At 42.0% G+C, this 20512-nt stretch overlaps 1 protein-coding gene across 1 annotated transcript; it reads left to right on the plus strand.

The window, feature by feature from the left end:
* The first annotated feature begins 6086 nt into the window (after positions 1 to 6086).
* LOC134586536 (WD repeat and coiled-coil-containing protein-like) lies at positions 6087 to 20081 on the plus strand. The gene is made up of 3 exons (XM_063442111.1): positions 6087 to 8026; positions 18039 to 18153; positions 19603 to 20081. The coding sequence occupies exons 1-3, from the start codon at positions 6200 to 6202 to the stop codon at positions 19704 to 19706; spliced, it is 2046 nt and encodes a 681-aa protein (XP_063298181.1). The 5' UTR covers positions 6087 to 6199; the 3' UTR covers positions 19707 to 20081.
* Positions 20082 to 20512: the final 431 nt, after the last annotated feature.

A 20512-nucleotide genomic window follows, 5' to 3' on the forward strand; every position in this document is an offset into this window, starting at 1 on the left:
TGAAGTGGCCCAGTCAGAGTCCTGACCTCAACCCGATTGAGATGCTGTGGCATGACCTCAAGAAAGCGATTCACACTAGACATCCCAAGAATATTGCTGAACTGAAACAGTTCTGTAAAAAGGAATGGTCAAGAATTACTCCTGACTGTTTTGCACGTCTGATCTGCAACTACAGGAAACGTTTGGTTGAAGTTATTGCCAGGGGCGGGCTGGGCCGGGGGGCAGGGAGGCAATTGCCCCCCAGGCCGCCCGAAATTCTTTTAGGACCGGCCGCGGCGGGCCGGCCCTTTAAATGCTGCAGCCGCCGAGCGCTCTGTAAAGAGCGCTCAGACGGCTGCAGCTGCTTTTCCCTCCCTCCCCTCCCCTGTAGCGGGGCCGAGCTGCCCGGCGGTGCCCGGCCGGAGTGATAGGAAGGTCACACTGAGTGTGCACTTCCTGTCAGTCTGGCCGGTTACAGGAAACAGAAACTCCTGTTCCGCGCGGAAGAGACCAGCTCGGCCACGCTACAGGGGAGGGGGTAAGAAGAGGGGAGGGGGGAATAAGAAGAGGGGGGGGATAAGAAGAGGGGAGGGGGGAATAAGAAGAGGGGAGGGGGGGAATAAGAAGAGGGGAGGGGGGAGAAGAAGAGGGGAGGGGGGATAAGAAGAGGGGAGGGGGGAATAAGAAGAGGGGAGGGGGGAATAAGAAGAGGGGAGGGGGAGTAAGAGGGGAGGGGGAGTAAGAGGGGAAGGGGAGTAAGAAGAGGGGAGGGGGAGTAAGAGGAGAGGTGGGGGAGTAAGAAGAGGGGAGGGGGGAACAAAAAGAGGGGAGGGGGAGTAAGAAGAGGGGAGGTGGGGGAGTAAGAAGAGGGGAGGGTGGGAGTAAGAAGGGGGGAGGGGAAGTAAGAGGAGGGGAGTTGGGTACACCAGCATATTTAATTTAAACGATTCGCTGGTGGTCCACTGGTGTGCACCAGCAGTAGGTGCAGTCAGATCATATCCTCTCCCTCGTGGTTCCGGTGCTCAGTTAGTGAGTCAGAGCACAGGCTCAGAGACTCTCAGCCTGCGCTCTGACAACATTGAAAGTCAGAGATGTGAAGGAGCGGGTATCGCGAAGAGCTACTGATTAGTATAACATCAATATCCGTTATAAAACCAGGAAAAGGTGGGCATGGATGGTGAACTGATTTGGTGGTGCAATGGGCCACTTGACTGGTTTTGCCCCCCAGGCCTAAGGCTGCCAGCCCTCCCCTGGTTATTGCTGCAAAAGGAGGTTCAACCAGTTATTAAATCCAAGGATTCACATACTTTTTCCACCTGCACTGTGAATGTTTACATGGTGTGTTCAATAAAAACATGGCAACATTTCATTCTTTGTGTGTTATTAGTTTAAGCAGACTGTGATTGTTGTGACTTAGATGATGATCAGATCACATTTTATGACCAATTTGTGCCGAAATCCATATCATTCCAAAGGGTTCACATACTTTTTCTTGCAACTGTACATACAAAGACACATACATACATACAAACAACATGGGCCACTCGATGGGCCCCTCGAACCGAGGCTCCGACGGTTTCCAACACGGGCCGGGGCCGCAAAACATGACGACGGGAGTGACAGGCTCGGTCGGGGCTGCGAACCCTGGGAACCCTATATGTACGCCACTGCATCCAGTTCAGTTACTCTGAGCCTTAAATTTGAAATTAATTTAGAATTCTCACTTTTCTTACATAATATGTCTTGCGTAATATGTGCACTAGAGATGTTGTGCAATGTCACTTCTTATTTTGGGTTTACATTGATATTGCTAAATCGGAAAATGAACTTGTCCTGTAGCTAGATTACAGAAGACAGGAAGGGCTGAGGGCACTCGAGGGAGACCAATACGCGTCAAACTTTTTGAAAAGTGTTTGACTTCTTACCGTGGGACAAGACTGGGGGACTCCTGGAACCATAACCACTAAAGCACATGATAACGGTTTTAAGGTGTAGAAGGGTTAACATTTTGTAATGCAAGCACAATGTGATGTTTACAGTGTGCAGAGTATTTATAATATTTCTTATAAAGACTGAAACGATTGCGTTTTATTTCATAGAATTATAATTTACTCTTACTGTAGCAACATATCCCAACATTGTACTGTTGGACTAAGTGATCATATGATTAAATTGGAATAAAAGGGGATGAGTTTTTTTTTTTTAAATGAATATATTTAAACCATAGGATTTATTCAATGTAATCAAGTGTAATTGTTCACATTCTAAACGTGTCATTGTATTAAATGTCCCAGTGTATAACTTTATATATGTATTATTCCTTGTAATTCTATGGCCATTTTAATTTTGTCCTCTCCCAATAATTATATGTCCAGAAGGGAGACTCGAAGTGAGAAAGGAAAGTGAATCTGCAATCCTGGCTCCTATGCTGACATAACAGGAGACGGTTGATTAAATGGCTACAACCTCAGTTAGCTTCTGTAACACAGGATTGTAACTCCCACTAATCTCAGGCAGCCTGAGCCATGCTTGTGACTTGATTTTTTTTAAATTATGTCTCAAGAACCCCTTGATGGGATTTATTATATACATGTTGAGTGTTTGGAATTTTGTGTTCACTAGAACTGATTGATAGACATCACTGGTCGCCATTGCATTACAAAGTTACAAACATGACCATATATTTCTCATGCTGACTTTGTGCTGCTGTTCACAAAACGATAAATACATTACACATTCTATCTGTGACCTGAAAAAGAAACTGTTAAATAAAATTGCCCTGTTATAGGCAAATCATTTTTACTGTTATTTTTTTTTTTTTTAAATTCTTTATTTTTATTGTGCATAAGTGAACAAGTCGGTCTGCACCGTCACAATAACGAGTGCAAGACCATGCATAAAACACAATGAAACAGGTTACATACGGTATTAGTCTTCATGAGTTGTCTTTGGTTTCATTTTGCTGCTTCAGCACATTTTTATATTTAAAGGTATTACTGCTTATCTTGTATGAAACAGCGTTTATGCTAGGCATAGTTATGAGGAACAAAACAGAATAGAAAAAAGCATTTTTATCTTAATAGAGATTGCATGCTGTAAGTGCCATGGGAGACACCTAGTCTAATGTGTGGCTAAACCAGATACATTTGGCTGCTAGGTTGACATTAAGGTTGTTATTTATAAACAGAAGTATATACTTTCCAGTCTTATGGAGTACAAAGCTTTTGCCCCTTGTGTGTCAGTCCTGGATAGGGTATTCTGCGTGTCCGTTTGGTACCCGTGGTTAGTGCTCCAGGGACACTGAGCTGTAGATTTGCCTGTGGAGCCCGGGATCTCTGTGGATTTGTCAGGGTCTGATGTTGGGAATGTGGTTTGCTTCGCTGCAGGTATTTAGCAGATTGCTGCTTCTTGCTGGTGTGAAATGGTGTCAGTGGTCTCCTTTGAGCTGCTGCTCTGGTCTTTTGTGTCGGTTTGCGGGCCGGGGAGAGAGGTTTCCCCCTCCGGCGCCATCTTGAGGCCCTATTCAGATGGAGGCCTGCAGGGCGTGTGGGCTTTTTTCAGATGACGCCTGGTGTCTACTGCTTGCAGGTTAGATTGCCTGTCAGAGCGGGTCCCTTTGCTCGTTCTGTGGTGTTCTGGTCATCGGGTATCTCTGGGCCACTGCTCTGGGGAAGTTGACTTGCCACTTACCCCCGCTGGTTTTCAGTAGGGAGAGACCGTTGTCCCGGCAGTCCTGCTTGCCCAGTTCGTCCGTGCCTCCCTATATTTGAGTTTCTGCGGGAGTTAGCTCTGCCCTTTGTGGAGGGATCTGCAGGCAGGGGCTGCTGTCGCTGGAAGCACTGTGAGGTGCAGGGTTCTCCCCGTGCTAGTGGCGCACGTGGCATCCGCCATTTTGGAGGCAGCGGGCGGGTATCTCATCTTCAGTTGCGGCCTCTCGATCAGGGTCGCCGGGCGTGGACCGGGATCACCCCCCCGGCCCAGAGGGGGGGGGACCGGGGCCGGGACCGCCTGTGTGCAGTGTGGCTGTTGGGCTCCGGTAGGCAGGATAGTGGAGCGGCGGCCGTCCACTCCACTCACCGCCAGGGAAGTTCCCGCTTGTTGCCGCAGAGTTCTCCCCTCCGGGGGACTTGAACTCAGGGAGTAAGCCTCTCCCCGGTTCCGCTAGCCCTCCTCCATTGTGGGTCGCAGTCCTGGGTGAGTTGAGTGCTTGGAGTCTTTCTTTTAAGCTTGAAAGTGTCCTCGTTTGCAGGAGCTGAGCTGTCCTGCGACCGCTCTGCTCGGCGGCCCGGCCCCGCCCCCTTACTGTTATTTTTATGCAAAAAGTGAATTAAGAATAGATGCTTCTTGCAAATTGAATACAAAGTACATAGTTAATATGCATGTGTATTCCAATTCGGACGAATCAGAAAATGAATGAACATTTTGTATTTCATTAATTTATCAGTTCAAAAATCGGATGATGAATTTATAGCATGACCGAATGACCAAGTTAAGATGCTTCTGGTAGGTAGTTAATATTACACATGCGCATTGGAATTCTAAAAACAAACAAAAACACCCCGAAAATTTAGCTTTTTGCTATTTTCACAATTACAGAATGACCGAATGGATTTTTGATAGGTGCTGTTTGTTTATTTTTTTATTAACTAAGTGCATGGAGAGGACAGCTATATTTTCTCCTTTTCAAATGCTCCTAAAATCACACCTACTAATACTCACTCCTACACTTTTAACAAGGCACCATGTTCATATTAAAATGCTGTTACACCATGTTTATCACTATACTGTGAAAAAAATGATAATATATAGTGTGTGTATGGTGTTTTCACTACTCGGTATGTTCTCCTCTTAAGGAGATAATTGTGATTTCCACCTTTTGGATTCATCCATTCCCTTTTGGGAATAATGGTCATCCAAAATTTAGAAATTAACTAAACATTTTAATGATTTTTTTTTTTTTGGCCTAACTAAAATTGTAAAAGTATTGAACCAAACTGAATTTCTTTCTGTGCAAATCTCTAGTTAAAGGATCACTATAGGGTTAGGAACACAAACATGTATTCCTGACCCTATAGTGTTAACACCACCATCTAGCCCCCCCTGGGCTCCTCATGCCTACATAAATATAGTAAAAATCTTACTGTATTCAAGCCTGAAGCTGAAAAGCTGCATGCTGTTAGACTCAGAAAAACAAGCAGTCTGCTGACATGTGGTAGCCTGATCCAATCACAGTGCTTCCCCATAGGATTGGCTTAGACTGACAATGAGGCAGATCAGGGGCAGAGCCAGCATGATTCAAACACAGCCCTGGCCAATCAGCATCTCCTCATGGAGATGAATTGAATCAATGAATCTCTATGAGGAAAGTTCAGTGTCTGCATGCAGAGGGAGGAGATACTGAATCACAGGATGCTGTGCACAGTGATGTCCTGTGCTCTGCTGACAGCAGATCTGAGTGGATGGAGACATATTATGCCTCCATCAACTCCAAAGTCCCTCTGGTTCACTCTGAGTGACTGCAACTGGAGGTGTTCCTAGCTTTCAATGTAAACACTGTATTTTCTCAGGAAAAATACAGTGTTTACATGAGAAAGGCTGCAGGGAGCTATAGTTCTCACCTGAACAACCTCATTAAGCTGAAGTTGTTCAGGTGACTGTAGTGTCCCTTTAATATATTTTTAAATAACCACAAAAATGTGTCACTCAGTTTTGCACCTGTAAAATAAAATCGGAGAAAGAAATCATTAGATTCTAAATGTTTCATAAAATTCTTAGAAGGAAGTGAGTTAAGAGTTGCATTTACATTTCTAAATTCTCCTTTTAGAAACCGGAAGGTGTTGTAGTGTCATGGATAATCTTTTGCAAGACCCACTGAGTTCATGAATTACAATGCTATATTTAGTGCAGTTTACTGCATTTCCTTAATCTCACCAGACAGGTTTTCTAGGGAATGTCAATGAAATGCAATTAGTTAAACAATGCGTAGAATCCCATGGGGATTTATCTTCAGTCTGAAGTAACAAAAACGTAGTATACTTAGCCGGTAAACGGATTTAAACTATTTGCAGAAGCTCAGCATCTGGTGACAATAGGAAGTATTGCACAGTCTACTAGACACTGGGAACAAGCAAGTCCAACCGAGAGTTCTAGCCATAACATGCCTGTTATATTTATGAAGAATCCTTTCATAACCCTTTGATTGCCAGTTCTTGACTAGAGTATGGATCTTGGAAAGGCAAAACTTTCGAAAACTGGTCTCAACACTTTATTTCAAGCAATCCATCCCTTACATGGCTTAGCCTGGACAGACGGCAGACAAGTTGTATTGACGGCCTTGCATCTTGATAATGAAGAGCCACAATTTGGCAACTCTGTGGTCATCGGACAGTTTGAACACGTGCATGGTCTATATTGGGGACCAGCTATTGGAAGTGACATCCCAGCTTTGTTGGCAATTCAGCACAAGAAACATGTCAGTATTTGGAAGCTTAATAATGACCCATCTGGAAAAAACAAGCTAGTTCTTTCTCAGACTTGTGAAGCTGCTGATCCCCTTCCAGTGCTGCCCAGTGGCTGTGTATGGCATCCAAGCAAAGATGTCTTGGTCATCCTTACAAAGCGTGATCTTTCTGTTTTACATTCTGTGACTTGTAATAGTGATAGTGTAAAAGCAGATATTAAAGGCTGTGGTGTCATTCACTGTGCATGCTGGACTAAAGATGGTGGCTGTGTGGTGGCAGCTATCGACAGTGCGCTTCACTCTTACACATGGAATGATGACCTAAAAATCTTAAATCCTTGTTACTTTTGTCCTGTTTTTGAGATTAATGGCACAATTAATGCTATTCAGCCTATCATGGACAACCAAGTTGTTGTAACGACAGGAATCTCAACAGATAACCTTCATTGTTGGAACAAGTATACCCCACCGGACAGCTCAGCCTTACTGTCCTCATTGCTTGTGCTACATGAAGAGGTTTCCCAGAATAACAGAAGGATATCCATAGATTCAGGAAGATCGGAACCAAATGACTTGATAAAGACCTCTTCACTTCTTCCAGCAGATCTTTCTCAGATCCTTGCAAGACATCGTAACTCTGACCCCAGTCATCTTTTTCAATTTAGACACAAGTACTTCTCAGCTGAAGCTAGACACAGTATACCAAGCCTCATCATTGTATGTTTCGAGAAGAATTCCACCACTACCAGAAAAATATCCATCCCAGGTATTTCAACCCCTGATATATTAGTTGTTGATTCTCAAGCTAAAAGAGTAATTGTAGCATCAAACACATCAAATCTTATTTTGGTGTATCCAATCAATCCATCAAATATGTCTGGCATTCAAGAACTGAAACTGGGAGAAAAAGAAAGAGCCAAAGGAATCTGTTTTCTCACGGATTCAACATTACTGGTCTTGGTTGGAAGGCAAAAGACAAATGATGTGACATTTCTGCCTTTATCGAGCTATGAAAAATATATGGTTCATTTGATTACCAAAAAAATAATGACTACAGAATCTAATTTGTCAGTGCTTAAAGGTGGTCAGAATATAATGTTAGATTGCATTTCTAGCTTCTGCACACCAGAAAACAAACCATTTTGTGACCATAATAATAGTTTTAGCAAGGAGCTCTTGATGCCAAACAGTATTGGTGTTCAAGCTCTGCATGAACCAAAAAAAGAGGCAGAAATTATTAGCTGTGAACATTCTCCATCTTTGGATCTGGAAGACCGACAGAATATTGATATTGAATCATCGACCCATATCACATCTACCCTGCATCCAAATAGCAGAAAACTGTGCAGAATGTTTTCTCAAGATCTGGATGGCCATCAAAAACCCTCCAACCCAACAGAACACCATCCCAGCACTTCTAATATAGGAGAACTTGTGTCGTTCAGACAAAATCTTGGGAATAAAGAATCAATCTTTACAGATTCACATTTTTGTCTTTCTGAAGGGAAAGAATTGCTAAACAATCAAACACAGTTACTACCATATCCATATTGTGAAGATCCTGAATATGTTTCCGTTGTGTGTACGGTATGTACTTATTATTTTGTTCCATTGTCAAGATGTATTCATAAATCAGGGATAACTTTATTGGAAACACCCAGAATACGTAAATGTATATATAAAATGTAAAACAACCTGGCATCAGGTATAATCCGGGAATAAGCTCTGTATTAGGATCAGAAAACTGACATAGCGTAATACAGTATAGAATAAAGTATATATATAAGGGTTACTATAGATACACTCACAAACACACGTGAAATCAGGCTTCTCACCCTCTCAGGGGTAGTATGATGTATGATGAATATGCTTGAAAATCATCCCATGGAATATATGTGGATAAAGGAAATCGAAGATAGTGAAGTTTGTTATAAAATACAAAATCACATTTATTGGTCACACTTTTGCACATTGGTCACACATTTACGTATTCTGGGTGTTTCCCACTCTTTTACTTGGTTGTATATTGTCTTTAGGTGTTTGTGAGGTACACCTGGGAATACTTCCAGCTATACGTCTCTATCACATATCTGTAGTGTGTATACTCTTTCTTGTTTATATAACTTTATTGCACATGTTCTCCATTATAGCTTTTATCGAGTTAGATGGCTTTATTCTAAAATGAGCTATTTTCTTAGTAAACAAGCCCCCAGACCATTTCTGAAATATTTTGATTCTGAAATTTTAAGTATTTGCTTAGCCATTATGTGGTCTGCAATAGTGTTAACAAAAAGTATTTGAAACAAAAAAAAAACAAACTAATAATATGCATGAAGAAAATAACAATGATGAAAAAAACATTATTATTTTGAATTTAGCATCGATGTTAAACTAAAACAGTGATGATTGTATACTGTTTTGCATTATACTGAAATTACAGAACAAGGATAGAGGTAGGATAGAGGTAGAAGGTTGCAAGCAGAGCAGTGTGTGTATGATGCTATTTTATTGTCTTGTGTATCATGTACCACTTAACAATAGTTGTTTTACATACATGTATCTCTACAAACTCCTGTACCAGTGATATACAGATTTTTGCTTGTGCTCCACATTTTCCTGATCATGTATGTTTCCAACAAATATGCTATTTTGGGCGCTTTGCACTTATTTGGAAATCTATGAAAAATAGGTTAAAACATACTTTGAATCCAATACCAGGCCCAGTTCTTTACAATCGATTCCTTGCCTTCTTTGTCGACACACACAGCGTCTTCCTCTTCCCATTCTTTGTCCAGTCAAATGCTTCTCATAGAGAAGTATTGTCGGACCACTGAGCGCTACACTGTGCACGCACTAGGCGTTCGCGTTCACGAGCGTTGAGAGGAGCTGAGAGACAGCTCATTTAGCCATTAAAGCTGTGTCGCTGGGGGCGTGTCCAACAGCCGAAACGAATGGTCGCATGGAGTAAGAGCTCCCGGCCGCAATGGACCCAAACGCTATAATTAAGCAGGTTAGACGACCAGAAACCCAGCACAAACTTACCCGTCGACAGACACCGGCACCATGAAAATGACGGACCAGATAAAAAACGCCAAAAAAGACAAAGGCAGATCTCCACAAGATGGCGACAAAAGCATGGGCCTTTCTCCTGCATCTGATCAACTGCAGGACACTGACACAACCTCCTCTTCATATACGCAGGCAGCAGTGAGTGAAAAACGGCTATTTACTATGCTGCAAGACTTAAGAACAACTTTAAATGCGGACATGAAACAAATGACTGCAGAATTTAAGCGGGAACTAGCCGACATTGGTGAGCGCACAGACCTCCTGGAAGTAAGGACGGAAGATATATGCGCTACACAAAATGATTTTGCAGAGCAATTGCGAACGCTCAGAGAAGAGCATATGATTCTAAAGAGGAAAACAGCAGACATAGAAGACCGCTCCAGGCGGAATAATGTAAGATTCAGGGGAATCCCAGACAGCGTCACACATGATGCTCTCCCTGCTTATATCATAGGCCTATGCACCGCACTAGCACCAGCCATAGAGAAGGAAAAATGTCTCATGGACCGGGCCCACCGCATTCCAAGACCCCCACGTTTCACAACAGATACGCCAAGAGACACGGTGGTTAGATTTCACTACTTTAAATCTAAGGAAGCCCTAATGACAGCGGCACGCAAACACCTCACAGAGCCATACCAAAACACCCAATTATTTGCAGATTTATCAGCGCTTACCATGGAAAGAAGACGGGAATTCATCTCGGTCACGAAGACGCTTCGAAACCACAATATACAATACCGTTGGGGTTACCCCACCAAGCTCTTGATATGGAAGGACAACAAGCACCATAACATCGAGGATCCAGCCGAAGGCCTAAAACTCCTCTGGGACTAGGGACTATTCAGAGCTCAGGACTCTCCTACTCAAATCACTAAGATGCCTCGACGGCTGTCAACGGAATGGCACATGGTGGGCTCGCCCAGACAACAACGAGAGCAATCAGGAAAATAGCGGGACTCACTGTCCACAGAACACGTAGGACCAAGACTGTGTGCGATACCCCCAACTGAACGATGCCAATATGTATGTATGCAATGACACACTTCACCACATTGATGCGACACACCTTGTTGTCTTATATTGGCTTCTCCTGTACGAGAACACACACATAGACCCTGACAAGGGACACATAGTTAACAAATACAAAACAAATAGAAAATATCGAGAGAAAGCAAAAAACAAAACAAAAAAAAAACGCACACAAAGGTAAAACACACAAAGGTCCTAAAACATCAAAAAGTCTTATGTATGAACCATGTTTAAAGGTACGTTGACACGGCTGCTCTCCTTAGATCACGCCTCCTAGGTTGACCTGCTGCCCGGCTTCGGCATGGGCCGCAGACCAATCACTTAAAATGCCCACGACCAAAGGGGCATGTTGTATATACTTTACTTATTTTTGGTTATGCATATGTTTAAGTTTATGTTTCCGTTTACGTTCCTACCCAACACCTGGCTGTACTGCTTGATACCCAGTAGGCTTGATACCCTCCTCGGAACGCGATCTAGATATCGCCATGCACCGACACACAATTCCAAAGAGAACCCCCAAACAGCACGACTAACACCTGCCAAACTGAATACTCTAACTCCCAAATCCAATGACTAATTCAATGCAAGTGTTCTCCCTTAACGTTAAGGGACTTAACAGCCCCCATAAACGTAGGCTAGCAATGCAGGAAATGCGCTCGTCCAAAGCGGCGATAGCCTGTCTGCAGGAAACTCATTTCTGTAGACGCAATCCACCAAAATTTTCAGTAAAACATTATACGCAGGCCTTTCATGCTCTTTCCCCAACAAAATCCAGAGGGGTGTCGACATTCTTCCATGATGATTGGGCATTTACGCTGAGCAAACAACACGCAAATAGGGATGGCCGGCTACTTATATTAGTGGGTTCGTTAAATGGCATAGAGGTCACAATAGCCTCACTATACGCCCCCAATGAAGACCAAAAGTCTTTCCTTAACTCAGCAATGAAAAAACTAGACAGATATAAGCGAGGACACGTAATCCTTTGTGGTGACTTTAACTGTACAATCTACCCAAGCATGGACATGAGACGGACAGGGGACAAAGCTCCTAAAAGGATATCTATCTCGTTAGCACAGCATCTCACCAAACTACTCCTGCTACATAACTTGTATGACTCATGGAGATGCCTTTACCCTGCAGATAGGGACTACACATATTATTCCCCGGTCCACATGACATATTCCAGAATTGACCTGTGTCTCACCGACAAAAATACCCTAACACCCCTCGCTGACATTTCTATAGGCCCGATAACGTGGTTGGACCACGCGCTGCTTACGGTTACGCTCCGCGTCCCGTACCCGGCCCGTGGTAGAGGCACATGGAGAATGAACGAAGCTCTAGTGGATAACCCAGATAACTCCAAAAATATAGCGAAACAGATTACTAACTTCTTTGCCAATCATGTGGACTGCACAACGGCCATCACGACTCAAGGGGTAACAAAGTGGTCATACGAGGGGCCTTCATCCAATTGGGAGCCAACACAAAAAGGCGGGCATGCTCAAAGAAAACTGAGCTACTAACGACACTCACCAAATTAGAAAATACACACAAACAAGACCCCAAAAAACACACCCAAAAACAGCTGGAAAAAGTGAGACTACAACTACACGCCATAGCACTAGATACTACTGAAAAACACATTATCTTAAACAAATCCATTATGTAGGAGGCAATAAAGCGGGGAAAATGCTAGCACGGAGACTGAAGAAGAAGTATCAAACCACTCAGCTCCCATACATATTATCCGCGACAGGTACAAACTGTATAACCCTCAAGATATGGTGGAGGAATTAGCCTCCTACTATGCCACACTCTATCAGCTCGACAAAGACCGAAACACACACCAACCCACAGAGAGAGAATAACAATCCTTTTTTAACAACACTGGCCTCCCAACCCTCACCCAAGAACAGATAACCTCCTTAGAGAGGCCATTCACGGACGAAGAAATTCGTTCCACAATAGCGTCGCTACCAAAACACAAAGCACCGGGCCCGGATGGGCTAACCAACTACTACTACCACAAATTTGGAGATAACCTGACCCCACACCTCACTAAGCTCTTTAATCACATAAAGGGAACGGGAGAAATCCCACCAGAGATGCCCATATAGTAACACTCCCTAAACCCAACAAAACACCTACAATGTGTGCCAACCTTAGATCTATATCATTACTAAACGCCGACACAAAACTCTACGCTAAGCTCTTAGCAAATAGGATAAAACCATTCCTACCCAAACTTGTATCGAAGGAACAAGCAGGATTTGTCCCCGGGAGGCAGGTGGGAGATAACACAAGGCACTTCATCAATCTAATCGAATGGGCAGACACATCTAACCAGCAAGGGGTCCTCCTAGCACTCGACGCTGAAAAAGCGTTCGACCGCCTAAACTGGACGTACATGAGAAAAACACTAGAAACTCTGAAATTTCCCCAATCTTTTATCACTAGTATCCTAGCACTATACAGCTGCCCTTCGGCAAAGATTTATAATACAGGATTCCTCTCCAAACCTTTGCACATCCGCAATGGCACACGCCAGGGGTGCCCGCTCTCCCCTCTCATTTTTATTATGTGCTTGGAGCCCCTAATCAATAACATTAAAAAGAATCCACTGATCAAAGGGCTTGCTACCCCTGCGGGCGAGCAAAAGCTAGGTCTCTTTGCGGACGACATACTGGTATTTCTGACAGACCCGATACAATCTATCCCAGTCCTTATACAAACACTGGATAACTATGGCTCAGTGTCATACTATAAAAATAATATAGCAAAAACCCAAGCACTCCCCATCCGACTTCCAAGATCCACAATCAACAAGCTAGAGGAGACACACACATTCGACTGGCGAACTAAATCGATCCAATACTTAGGTATCAAACTAACAAAGACAGTACACTCACTAACCCCAGAAAACCACACGCCTATGATCCACAAACTTGCATCCCAAATGGGAAATTGGGAGGAGATGGGAGTATCATGGCTGGGGAGAATTAACTCCATTAAAATGATGGTATTGCCCCATGTGCTATATCTCTTCCGCACACTTCCCATACCACTGTCAGCCAAACTCCTAAAAAGATTCCAGACTATCATTAACACCCATATATGGAAGAGAAAGCCTCCCAGACTAGCCACCGCCAAACTCAGCCTACCATACACGAGAGGAGGTCTAGGTGCCCCAGACATCCGTAACTACTACCGAGCATCCCTGCTAGCACAAGGCCTACGATTAATTAGATCTTTAGACGCAGACCAAACCCCTCTATGGTTAGCTCTTGAGGATGCCTGCATACACCCAGCTACTTTGTCCGATGCTCTCTGGACACTCGACCATAAAACCATAGGGACTGACGCACTATGGTGTACTACAACCACACTGACAACTTGGAAAAAGTGGGCCTCAGAGGTAAAAGACACACAAACACTACTAAAAGAGGCGCCACTCACAGCATTGCAGGCTAGCTCACCAGACCTCCCACTCCAGTCATGGTCAGCTCTAGGAATCCGCAAAATACAGGACCTATATGACCGGAATACGATAAAAGCATTCCCAACCCTGCAAAGCGAATTCTCCTTGCACTCAAGAGACCTATTCACATATTTAAGAGTCAAGAACATACTGCAAGCACACACCAAACCATCAGAACACATACAACAACCAGACACACCTCCTGCCCGATACATCCTTACGTCCCGCTCTATCAAACCTCTAGTTCTATGTTATAACGCATTAGAAAGAGGAAAATCAGCGCACAAACTTCCTTACATGGAAAAATGGGAAGAAGACGTAGGGTACCCACTCACCATACAACAATGGCATGATGCCTTTCACATCACTAAACGAGCGTCCAAGAGCTTGTCCCTATGGGAAGCATATTGCAAAATTGCAATGCGCTGGTATTTAGTCCCCCTAAGACTATCTAGGATGTTTCCCAACACTTCCCCGCTATGCTCGAGGTGCAAGCATGCATCAGGTTCGCTGCTACACGTATTCTGGGAATGCCCACTACTAACTCCATTCTGGACTTCTGTCCAAAAGCTCATACAAGAAGCTACTAACATGGCAATACCAATGAATCCTGTACATTACTTGCTTCATATGCTCCCTGCGAGCAATCCAGCGAGACACCCAGCAACCACAACTGCCATAAACATAATGACCACAGCCAAAATCGCGATAGCCTCACAGTGGAAAAATGTGGCGCCTCCAACCTTAGAGGAGGTAGCAAAAAGGGTGGATAGCATATGCCTTCATGAGCAGATGGCTTACAAACTGCAGGGAACACATGGCATTCAAGGGGGCGGTTGGCTAGACGTCCAAGCAAAGGAGGGAACGGATGGATAGGGTATAATTAAAGATCCTAGCTCAGGGACACTGGTAGAGGAGGAGGAAACCACGAACCATAGGAACCAAGGGGTCCGCTAGCGGAGCCAAAGCCGTGAGCACAACACAATAAGCACAGGTCAAGTAGGTGCGTAGGTCAGAGCCACAGTTGAAAGTTAAAGTTGAATGCTACCCTTCCCTTAATCCTTTTCTTCTGTACCCGAATGCATGACGCGAAAATGATACTGGCCACGTATGCTCACCAATTTAGAGAACACAGGGGATCACTGCTCCACGTCAATAATGCCTCAGACGAGCTATCACAGGAGCAAGGTTACAACACAACACCGATGTAAAGCAATTGTTAGAATTGTATCATACGTGCTCATTGTATTTGTTAAAAGTTGTTAAACTGCAAATTGGTGATGCTGTACCTGGTTACTGAGCTGCTGCGTCAGCAAATGTACTATTATTATGCATTGGGGTGTCACCCAAAACCAATAAAAATGATATATGGGAAAAAAAAAAAGCTGTGTCGCTGAGGAGGGCAAGGAGGGAAAACTGTACAGAGGGTGGTGAGGTGGACAAGGGGGGAGGAAAGGCCGGGCATAAAAGAGGGAGGGTAGAGCAAACAGCTTGGAGTAATTCTTTAAGTGTAGTTTATATACCCAAAAGAAAAACTACAAAAAAATTCAATGGTCATGGGAAATGCCTATTTTTGTATTCGTTACCAAATATACAAAAAAACAAACCGTATTAGCTGATATATCATAATCGATGCAGTTGGCTTGTTTCATATACTCATAGTACAACACTGCATGTTAGAGCCGTACAAATAATTCTATACATAGAAATAGTAAGCTACAGAAGGTGCTGTAATTGAAGGCAATGCCACTTCAACGAGAATCTTTTAACTGTGATAAAAAGGAATCCTCTCATCGGTTGAATGTGAAATCTCCTACTCCTATGAATGGTGTTCTGTCCTTGTACTTTTTATTCAGTTCTGTTGATAAACACGACCTTGTAGGACTCTTTCTATAGGCATTGAATATATTTATATACAGTTATGGTATGCCCTGACAGGTAACAATATAGACCTCCTTATCTCGTAAATAAAATCTTCCCATTTACTATAAAAATCCATTTACCCATTCTCTGACATCTACATAGCTCATCTGTGATTTCATTCTCTCCCCACCATATTTCTGCATTAACTGTCTGGCTTTTCTGGTCTACCAAGCTTTTCTTATGCATTGCCTATACATTTTATCTTCATTCTTCTTATTTCTCATTTTCTCTGTATTCTGATCCCTCTGTCTCCTGGAAATTGGAATCGTTTTAATGTTTCAACAGAGGAGCGTGTGATTAGTATATTATGCATGTAAAAAAAATTAAAGAAAACCTTTTTATCCCTATATGAAATTGTACGAAGTTGCTAAAAGTCTGATGGGTTATAGGCCTTAGGCATAGCACCCGCAGGAAAGATTACCAGGAGCCTTCCTTATTCTCCTTAAGCAGCCACCAGTTAATATCAAACTATCTGCTGCAAATATCAGAAGATTGGAGGTTATGTATAAAAAGTGCTGCTTTTTATCCACCATTGTTTTGGTGCTTTAATATCTATTTCCCAAGCTCTTCATCACAATTGTCATTCCCGGGTCCTCTCCTTCATTTTATTCTTGTGTCATTTTTTATTTTTTTTGCAATTATTTTTCTTTTAAGATCAAAAATCTGTAGCTGTACCTGCATAAAGAAAGGTGGAATTCTTGTGCCTCTTTTCTCTGTCATAATTTTATGTCCGTAGCAATATGGTGACTTTTTCTGAAGCAGGTTAGAATAATTTTTGAAGAACATGCGACAGGAAAACAAATCGTGCTGATGTATAAAAGAATGGTATGGGTTTTGTAGATATCAAAAGTGCCACGGATTGAGAGCTATGATGCAAACTTGCATAGTGTCTCAAAATGAAGTATACATATCCCCCATTGTATCTGCATGGTCTGGTGGAACATCATGGGAAATGTTCTTCATACGTGTCAAGGTTCATCATCACTGTATTAGACATTTTCATGAGACATTCCATAAAATAACAGGCAGTAGAAGAGGATGCTTTTCTATCTACAATATTTTTTTCAGGCACTCCTTTGGGGAGGGCTAGCAAATTTTGGATTGGTATGGTATGGAATGGTATTTTTTTTCTGACCAAACTAACTAACTTTCCCACCCAATCCCAAAACATATTGAGATTATAGGCCACCAGAATGGTTCCTGTCTGCCTCCTCCCTACTACCAGAGCCAGATTACCTTTTAGGTGACCGAAGCAGCTGCCTTAGCCCCAGTGTGCCCCTTTTTTTGCCTTGAAAATCTTGTGCACACACTCAGACATTACACACACAACACCCAGTCTCCCGTCTACAGACATAGTTCAGTCACCACACACAACACTCAACCAGCATACACAGAGACACTCCTCCACCACATACTACTATCAGCTTCTTCCACAGACACAAAAGTCAGCCACTACATACACTATCACACACACACAACACCCATACACATACAAAACCCAACCACAGATACACACTCACACACCACTCACAGAAACAAAGCCCTGAGGGGCCATGGGCAATCTTAATCCAATTCTGCCTCCTGCAATATTGTACAAATTAAGTTACGGTGCACACATAAAATTACACTAATAATCTTATCAGACTACTTAAAGTCACCTATCTCAGCAAACAAATATCGAGATTTAGTTCCACCATATGGTCATATTGTGTTAAGCCAACCCCTACATCACAGTACCCCAATATTGGTGGGTCCTACACCAATGTTAGTAATTTGCATCATGAATTTTGGTGGTCACTACGGCAGCACCATTCCTGCAGAATGCATGTTTCGGGTGTGCCCCCAATCCTTTTTGTTTTTGCTCTTGCGATATTGTGTCAGTATTGTGTTAGCACCCCTGCAGGTGTATTGAATCAGTGGAGTGAGCCTGTTCTTATTATTATGGGTTTATATGCTAACAGCTATTGTCAAACACACACTTACACTTCATAGGCTCTTCCTATTTCTTGTGTACATCATTTCCGCGTATATAATAAAGTCATTTCGGACTATGACCTTAATTTTTATTATTTTGTTATTTCTTCCAAGAATTCTTCAGGTGATGGAACGGATGAAAAAAGATGTATTTTATTGTGTCACGGAAAACTGCAGTTGAGAACACTGCATCATTGCTTTCATCTAACAAACATGGAAATGAAATGCGGTAAATTATCTTTATTCATTATTTTCACATATACTATACTCTTTTTCTCTGTTTTTTTCCCCCTTTTAATTAGAAAGCCTATTTTCATGTTATTTCGTTTTATATAAAAAGAATATATATTTCTTTTTTTTCATATTTGGCTATTTTTTTATGAATCTTCAATTTTTTTTACTTTTAGGTGATCGATGAAATAAAATGATGTATTTACCTTTGCATCCTTCGATAGTTTTGCTTCTTTTGAAAACAATCTGGCTAGGCTTACAATGGACATGTCCAGCACACCAATAACACACAGTCTGAAAAACATGGTCTGTGAGTGGAGATGGGAGTTAGAATTGTAGAATTAGGTGGAGTTAAAATCAATGACATTGCAAGGAAGCACCAACTCCTGATGCTTGAGACCAAAACTCAATGATGACCACAATGACAGAGAGGTGACGATATGTTGAGGCATATCCCATCTCTCTATGTTATGTCCTCTTCTCTCTTCCTATGAACAGCATCTCAATTAATCTTTACCCGAGACAAACACATGCTGCACAGCGGCATAGTCAATGTGATTCCACCATGCTATTAACTAATAAACCGGCAATCGTTATTTCTACAGATTTGCTGTATTGGCCTAAAATGTTCAATTTCCCCACCATTTTTTTATAATTCTATTTGCCTGTTTTAGTTCATTTGGGTGCTAGTTTTTTTTTGGTGACAGCAATTCATACCTTCAAAAGGATATTGAAATGAATGCATGGAATCTTTTCCTCCAAAATTTGGAAAATCATGTAAAGACAATGATTTTCCAATTTAGATTATAATAACTAAAACTGCAAAAAATGATCTTTGGAATTCTGTTATTGCAAGCCAAGTGGATGGTATACAAATTGAATACACGGTTTTGCAGGCAATAACATAGAGATAATTTTTGTCATGTTTACAATGTAATTTTTTTATGAATATACCCCCATAGGGAAGGATCACCAGGCTTTTGATGCACACAAGTGGTCAATAGGCAGGTGTGACAAAAAAGAAAGAAAAAAGAAGCATTACAAAAATATTAAATCTTAATGAAATGTTCATAGGGACTGTGTTGGAATTTCATTGTAATTCTAACAAAATCAAAAAATATCATAAGACAAGCTGGGGACTTCTTTATCATATATAATGGCTCCCTTTGACAAAAAAATTGACAAAAGGCAGAGCTACCAATGTCAAGTCAAATCATTGGAACCACAGAGAGTTGGCGTGGCAAGTTGAGAAAACATGGGTCATACAGATCTACATATAGAGGTACATTGTCAGAGGTACATTTAATGAAAATATCAAACATATATCAATTGCAGGGAGATTTTAATCATTTAATCACTTTGAATATTTTTTATTTTGCCTTAGGAATGCTGTATTTATCTATCTAACTATCTATCTATTTATTTTTTGACTGGCCTAACCTCTCAGGTTCAAGGTGGATCACTCTCACAGAAGATGGAGAAGGCTTTGTCCCTTTGATATTCAGGAGCAAACAAGAGGTCATCATTAGGGACGCGAGTTTGAAATCCTAGAGCTAATTCTAGACTAACCTCAAAATGAAATTCATAATGTGAGTGTGGACAGAGGTAGGATCACAATGGATCGCAACTTTGGCTGTAAACCTTTTGCAGTGGGAGTGATAGTTATATGGGGTGTTTGATGTGAAATTAATAAACAGTAAGCTCATTATATCAACCTTGTTGTGTATACAACTTTTATTTTCAATATGTTTTTAACTTTAGAATCATTGCTATTTGCTAGACTTACATTTTTAAAAAAAAAATAAGTATCAGCAGTGTAAGATATAATTCCCAAGCCAGTTTTCATGTAGCTATTTGTTCTCCTGAAGTCTCTGCTTTTAAAGCCCGTCTGATTTAAAGTTAGGTTATAGCAGGTCATTGACAATCCCACAGCAAACATATTGCAGCTATTTAGAAAGCTGATTGCTGCTTGTAGGATATAGTAATAGGGAGGATTGGGAATGAAGAACAATAGAATTTATTATGTCGAAAGTTCATGTGTTTTCTAAAATAAATAAATCACTTGTATGTGTGTGAGTGTGTGTATGAGTTTGAGTGTGTATGAGTTTGAGTGTGTGTGTGTTTGTGTGTGTCAGGGTGTTTGTGAGTGTGTGTGTCAGGGTGTGCATCTGTGTGTGTGTGTGTGTGTGTATATATATATATATATATATATATATATATGTCAGTGTGCTTCTGTGTCTGCGCACACATTTGTGTATGTGCATCTGTGTGTCAGGGTGTGTGTTTTTATGTGCATATGTTCGTGTGTATTTATGTGTGTGTATGTGTCTGTGTGTATCTATATGTGTGTATGTGTC

This window comes from Pelobates fuscus, chromosome 2, assembly GCF_036172605.1.
Source record: "Pelobates fuscus isolate aPelFus1 chromosome 2, aPelFus1.pri, whole genome shotgun sequence".
NCBI classification, from domain to species: Eukaryota; Metazoa; Chordata; class Amphibia; order Anura; family Pelobatidae; genus Pelobates; species Pelobates fuscus.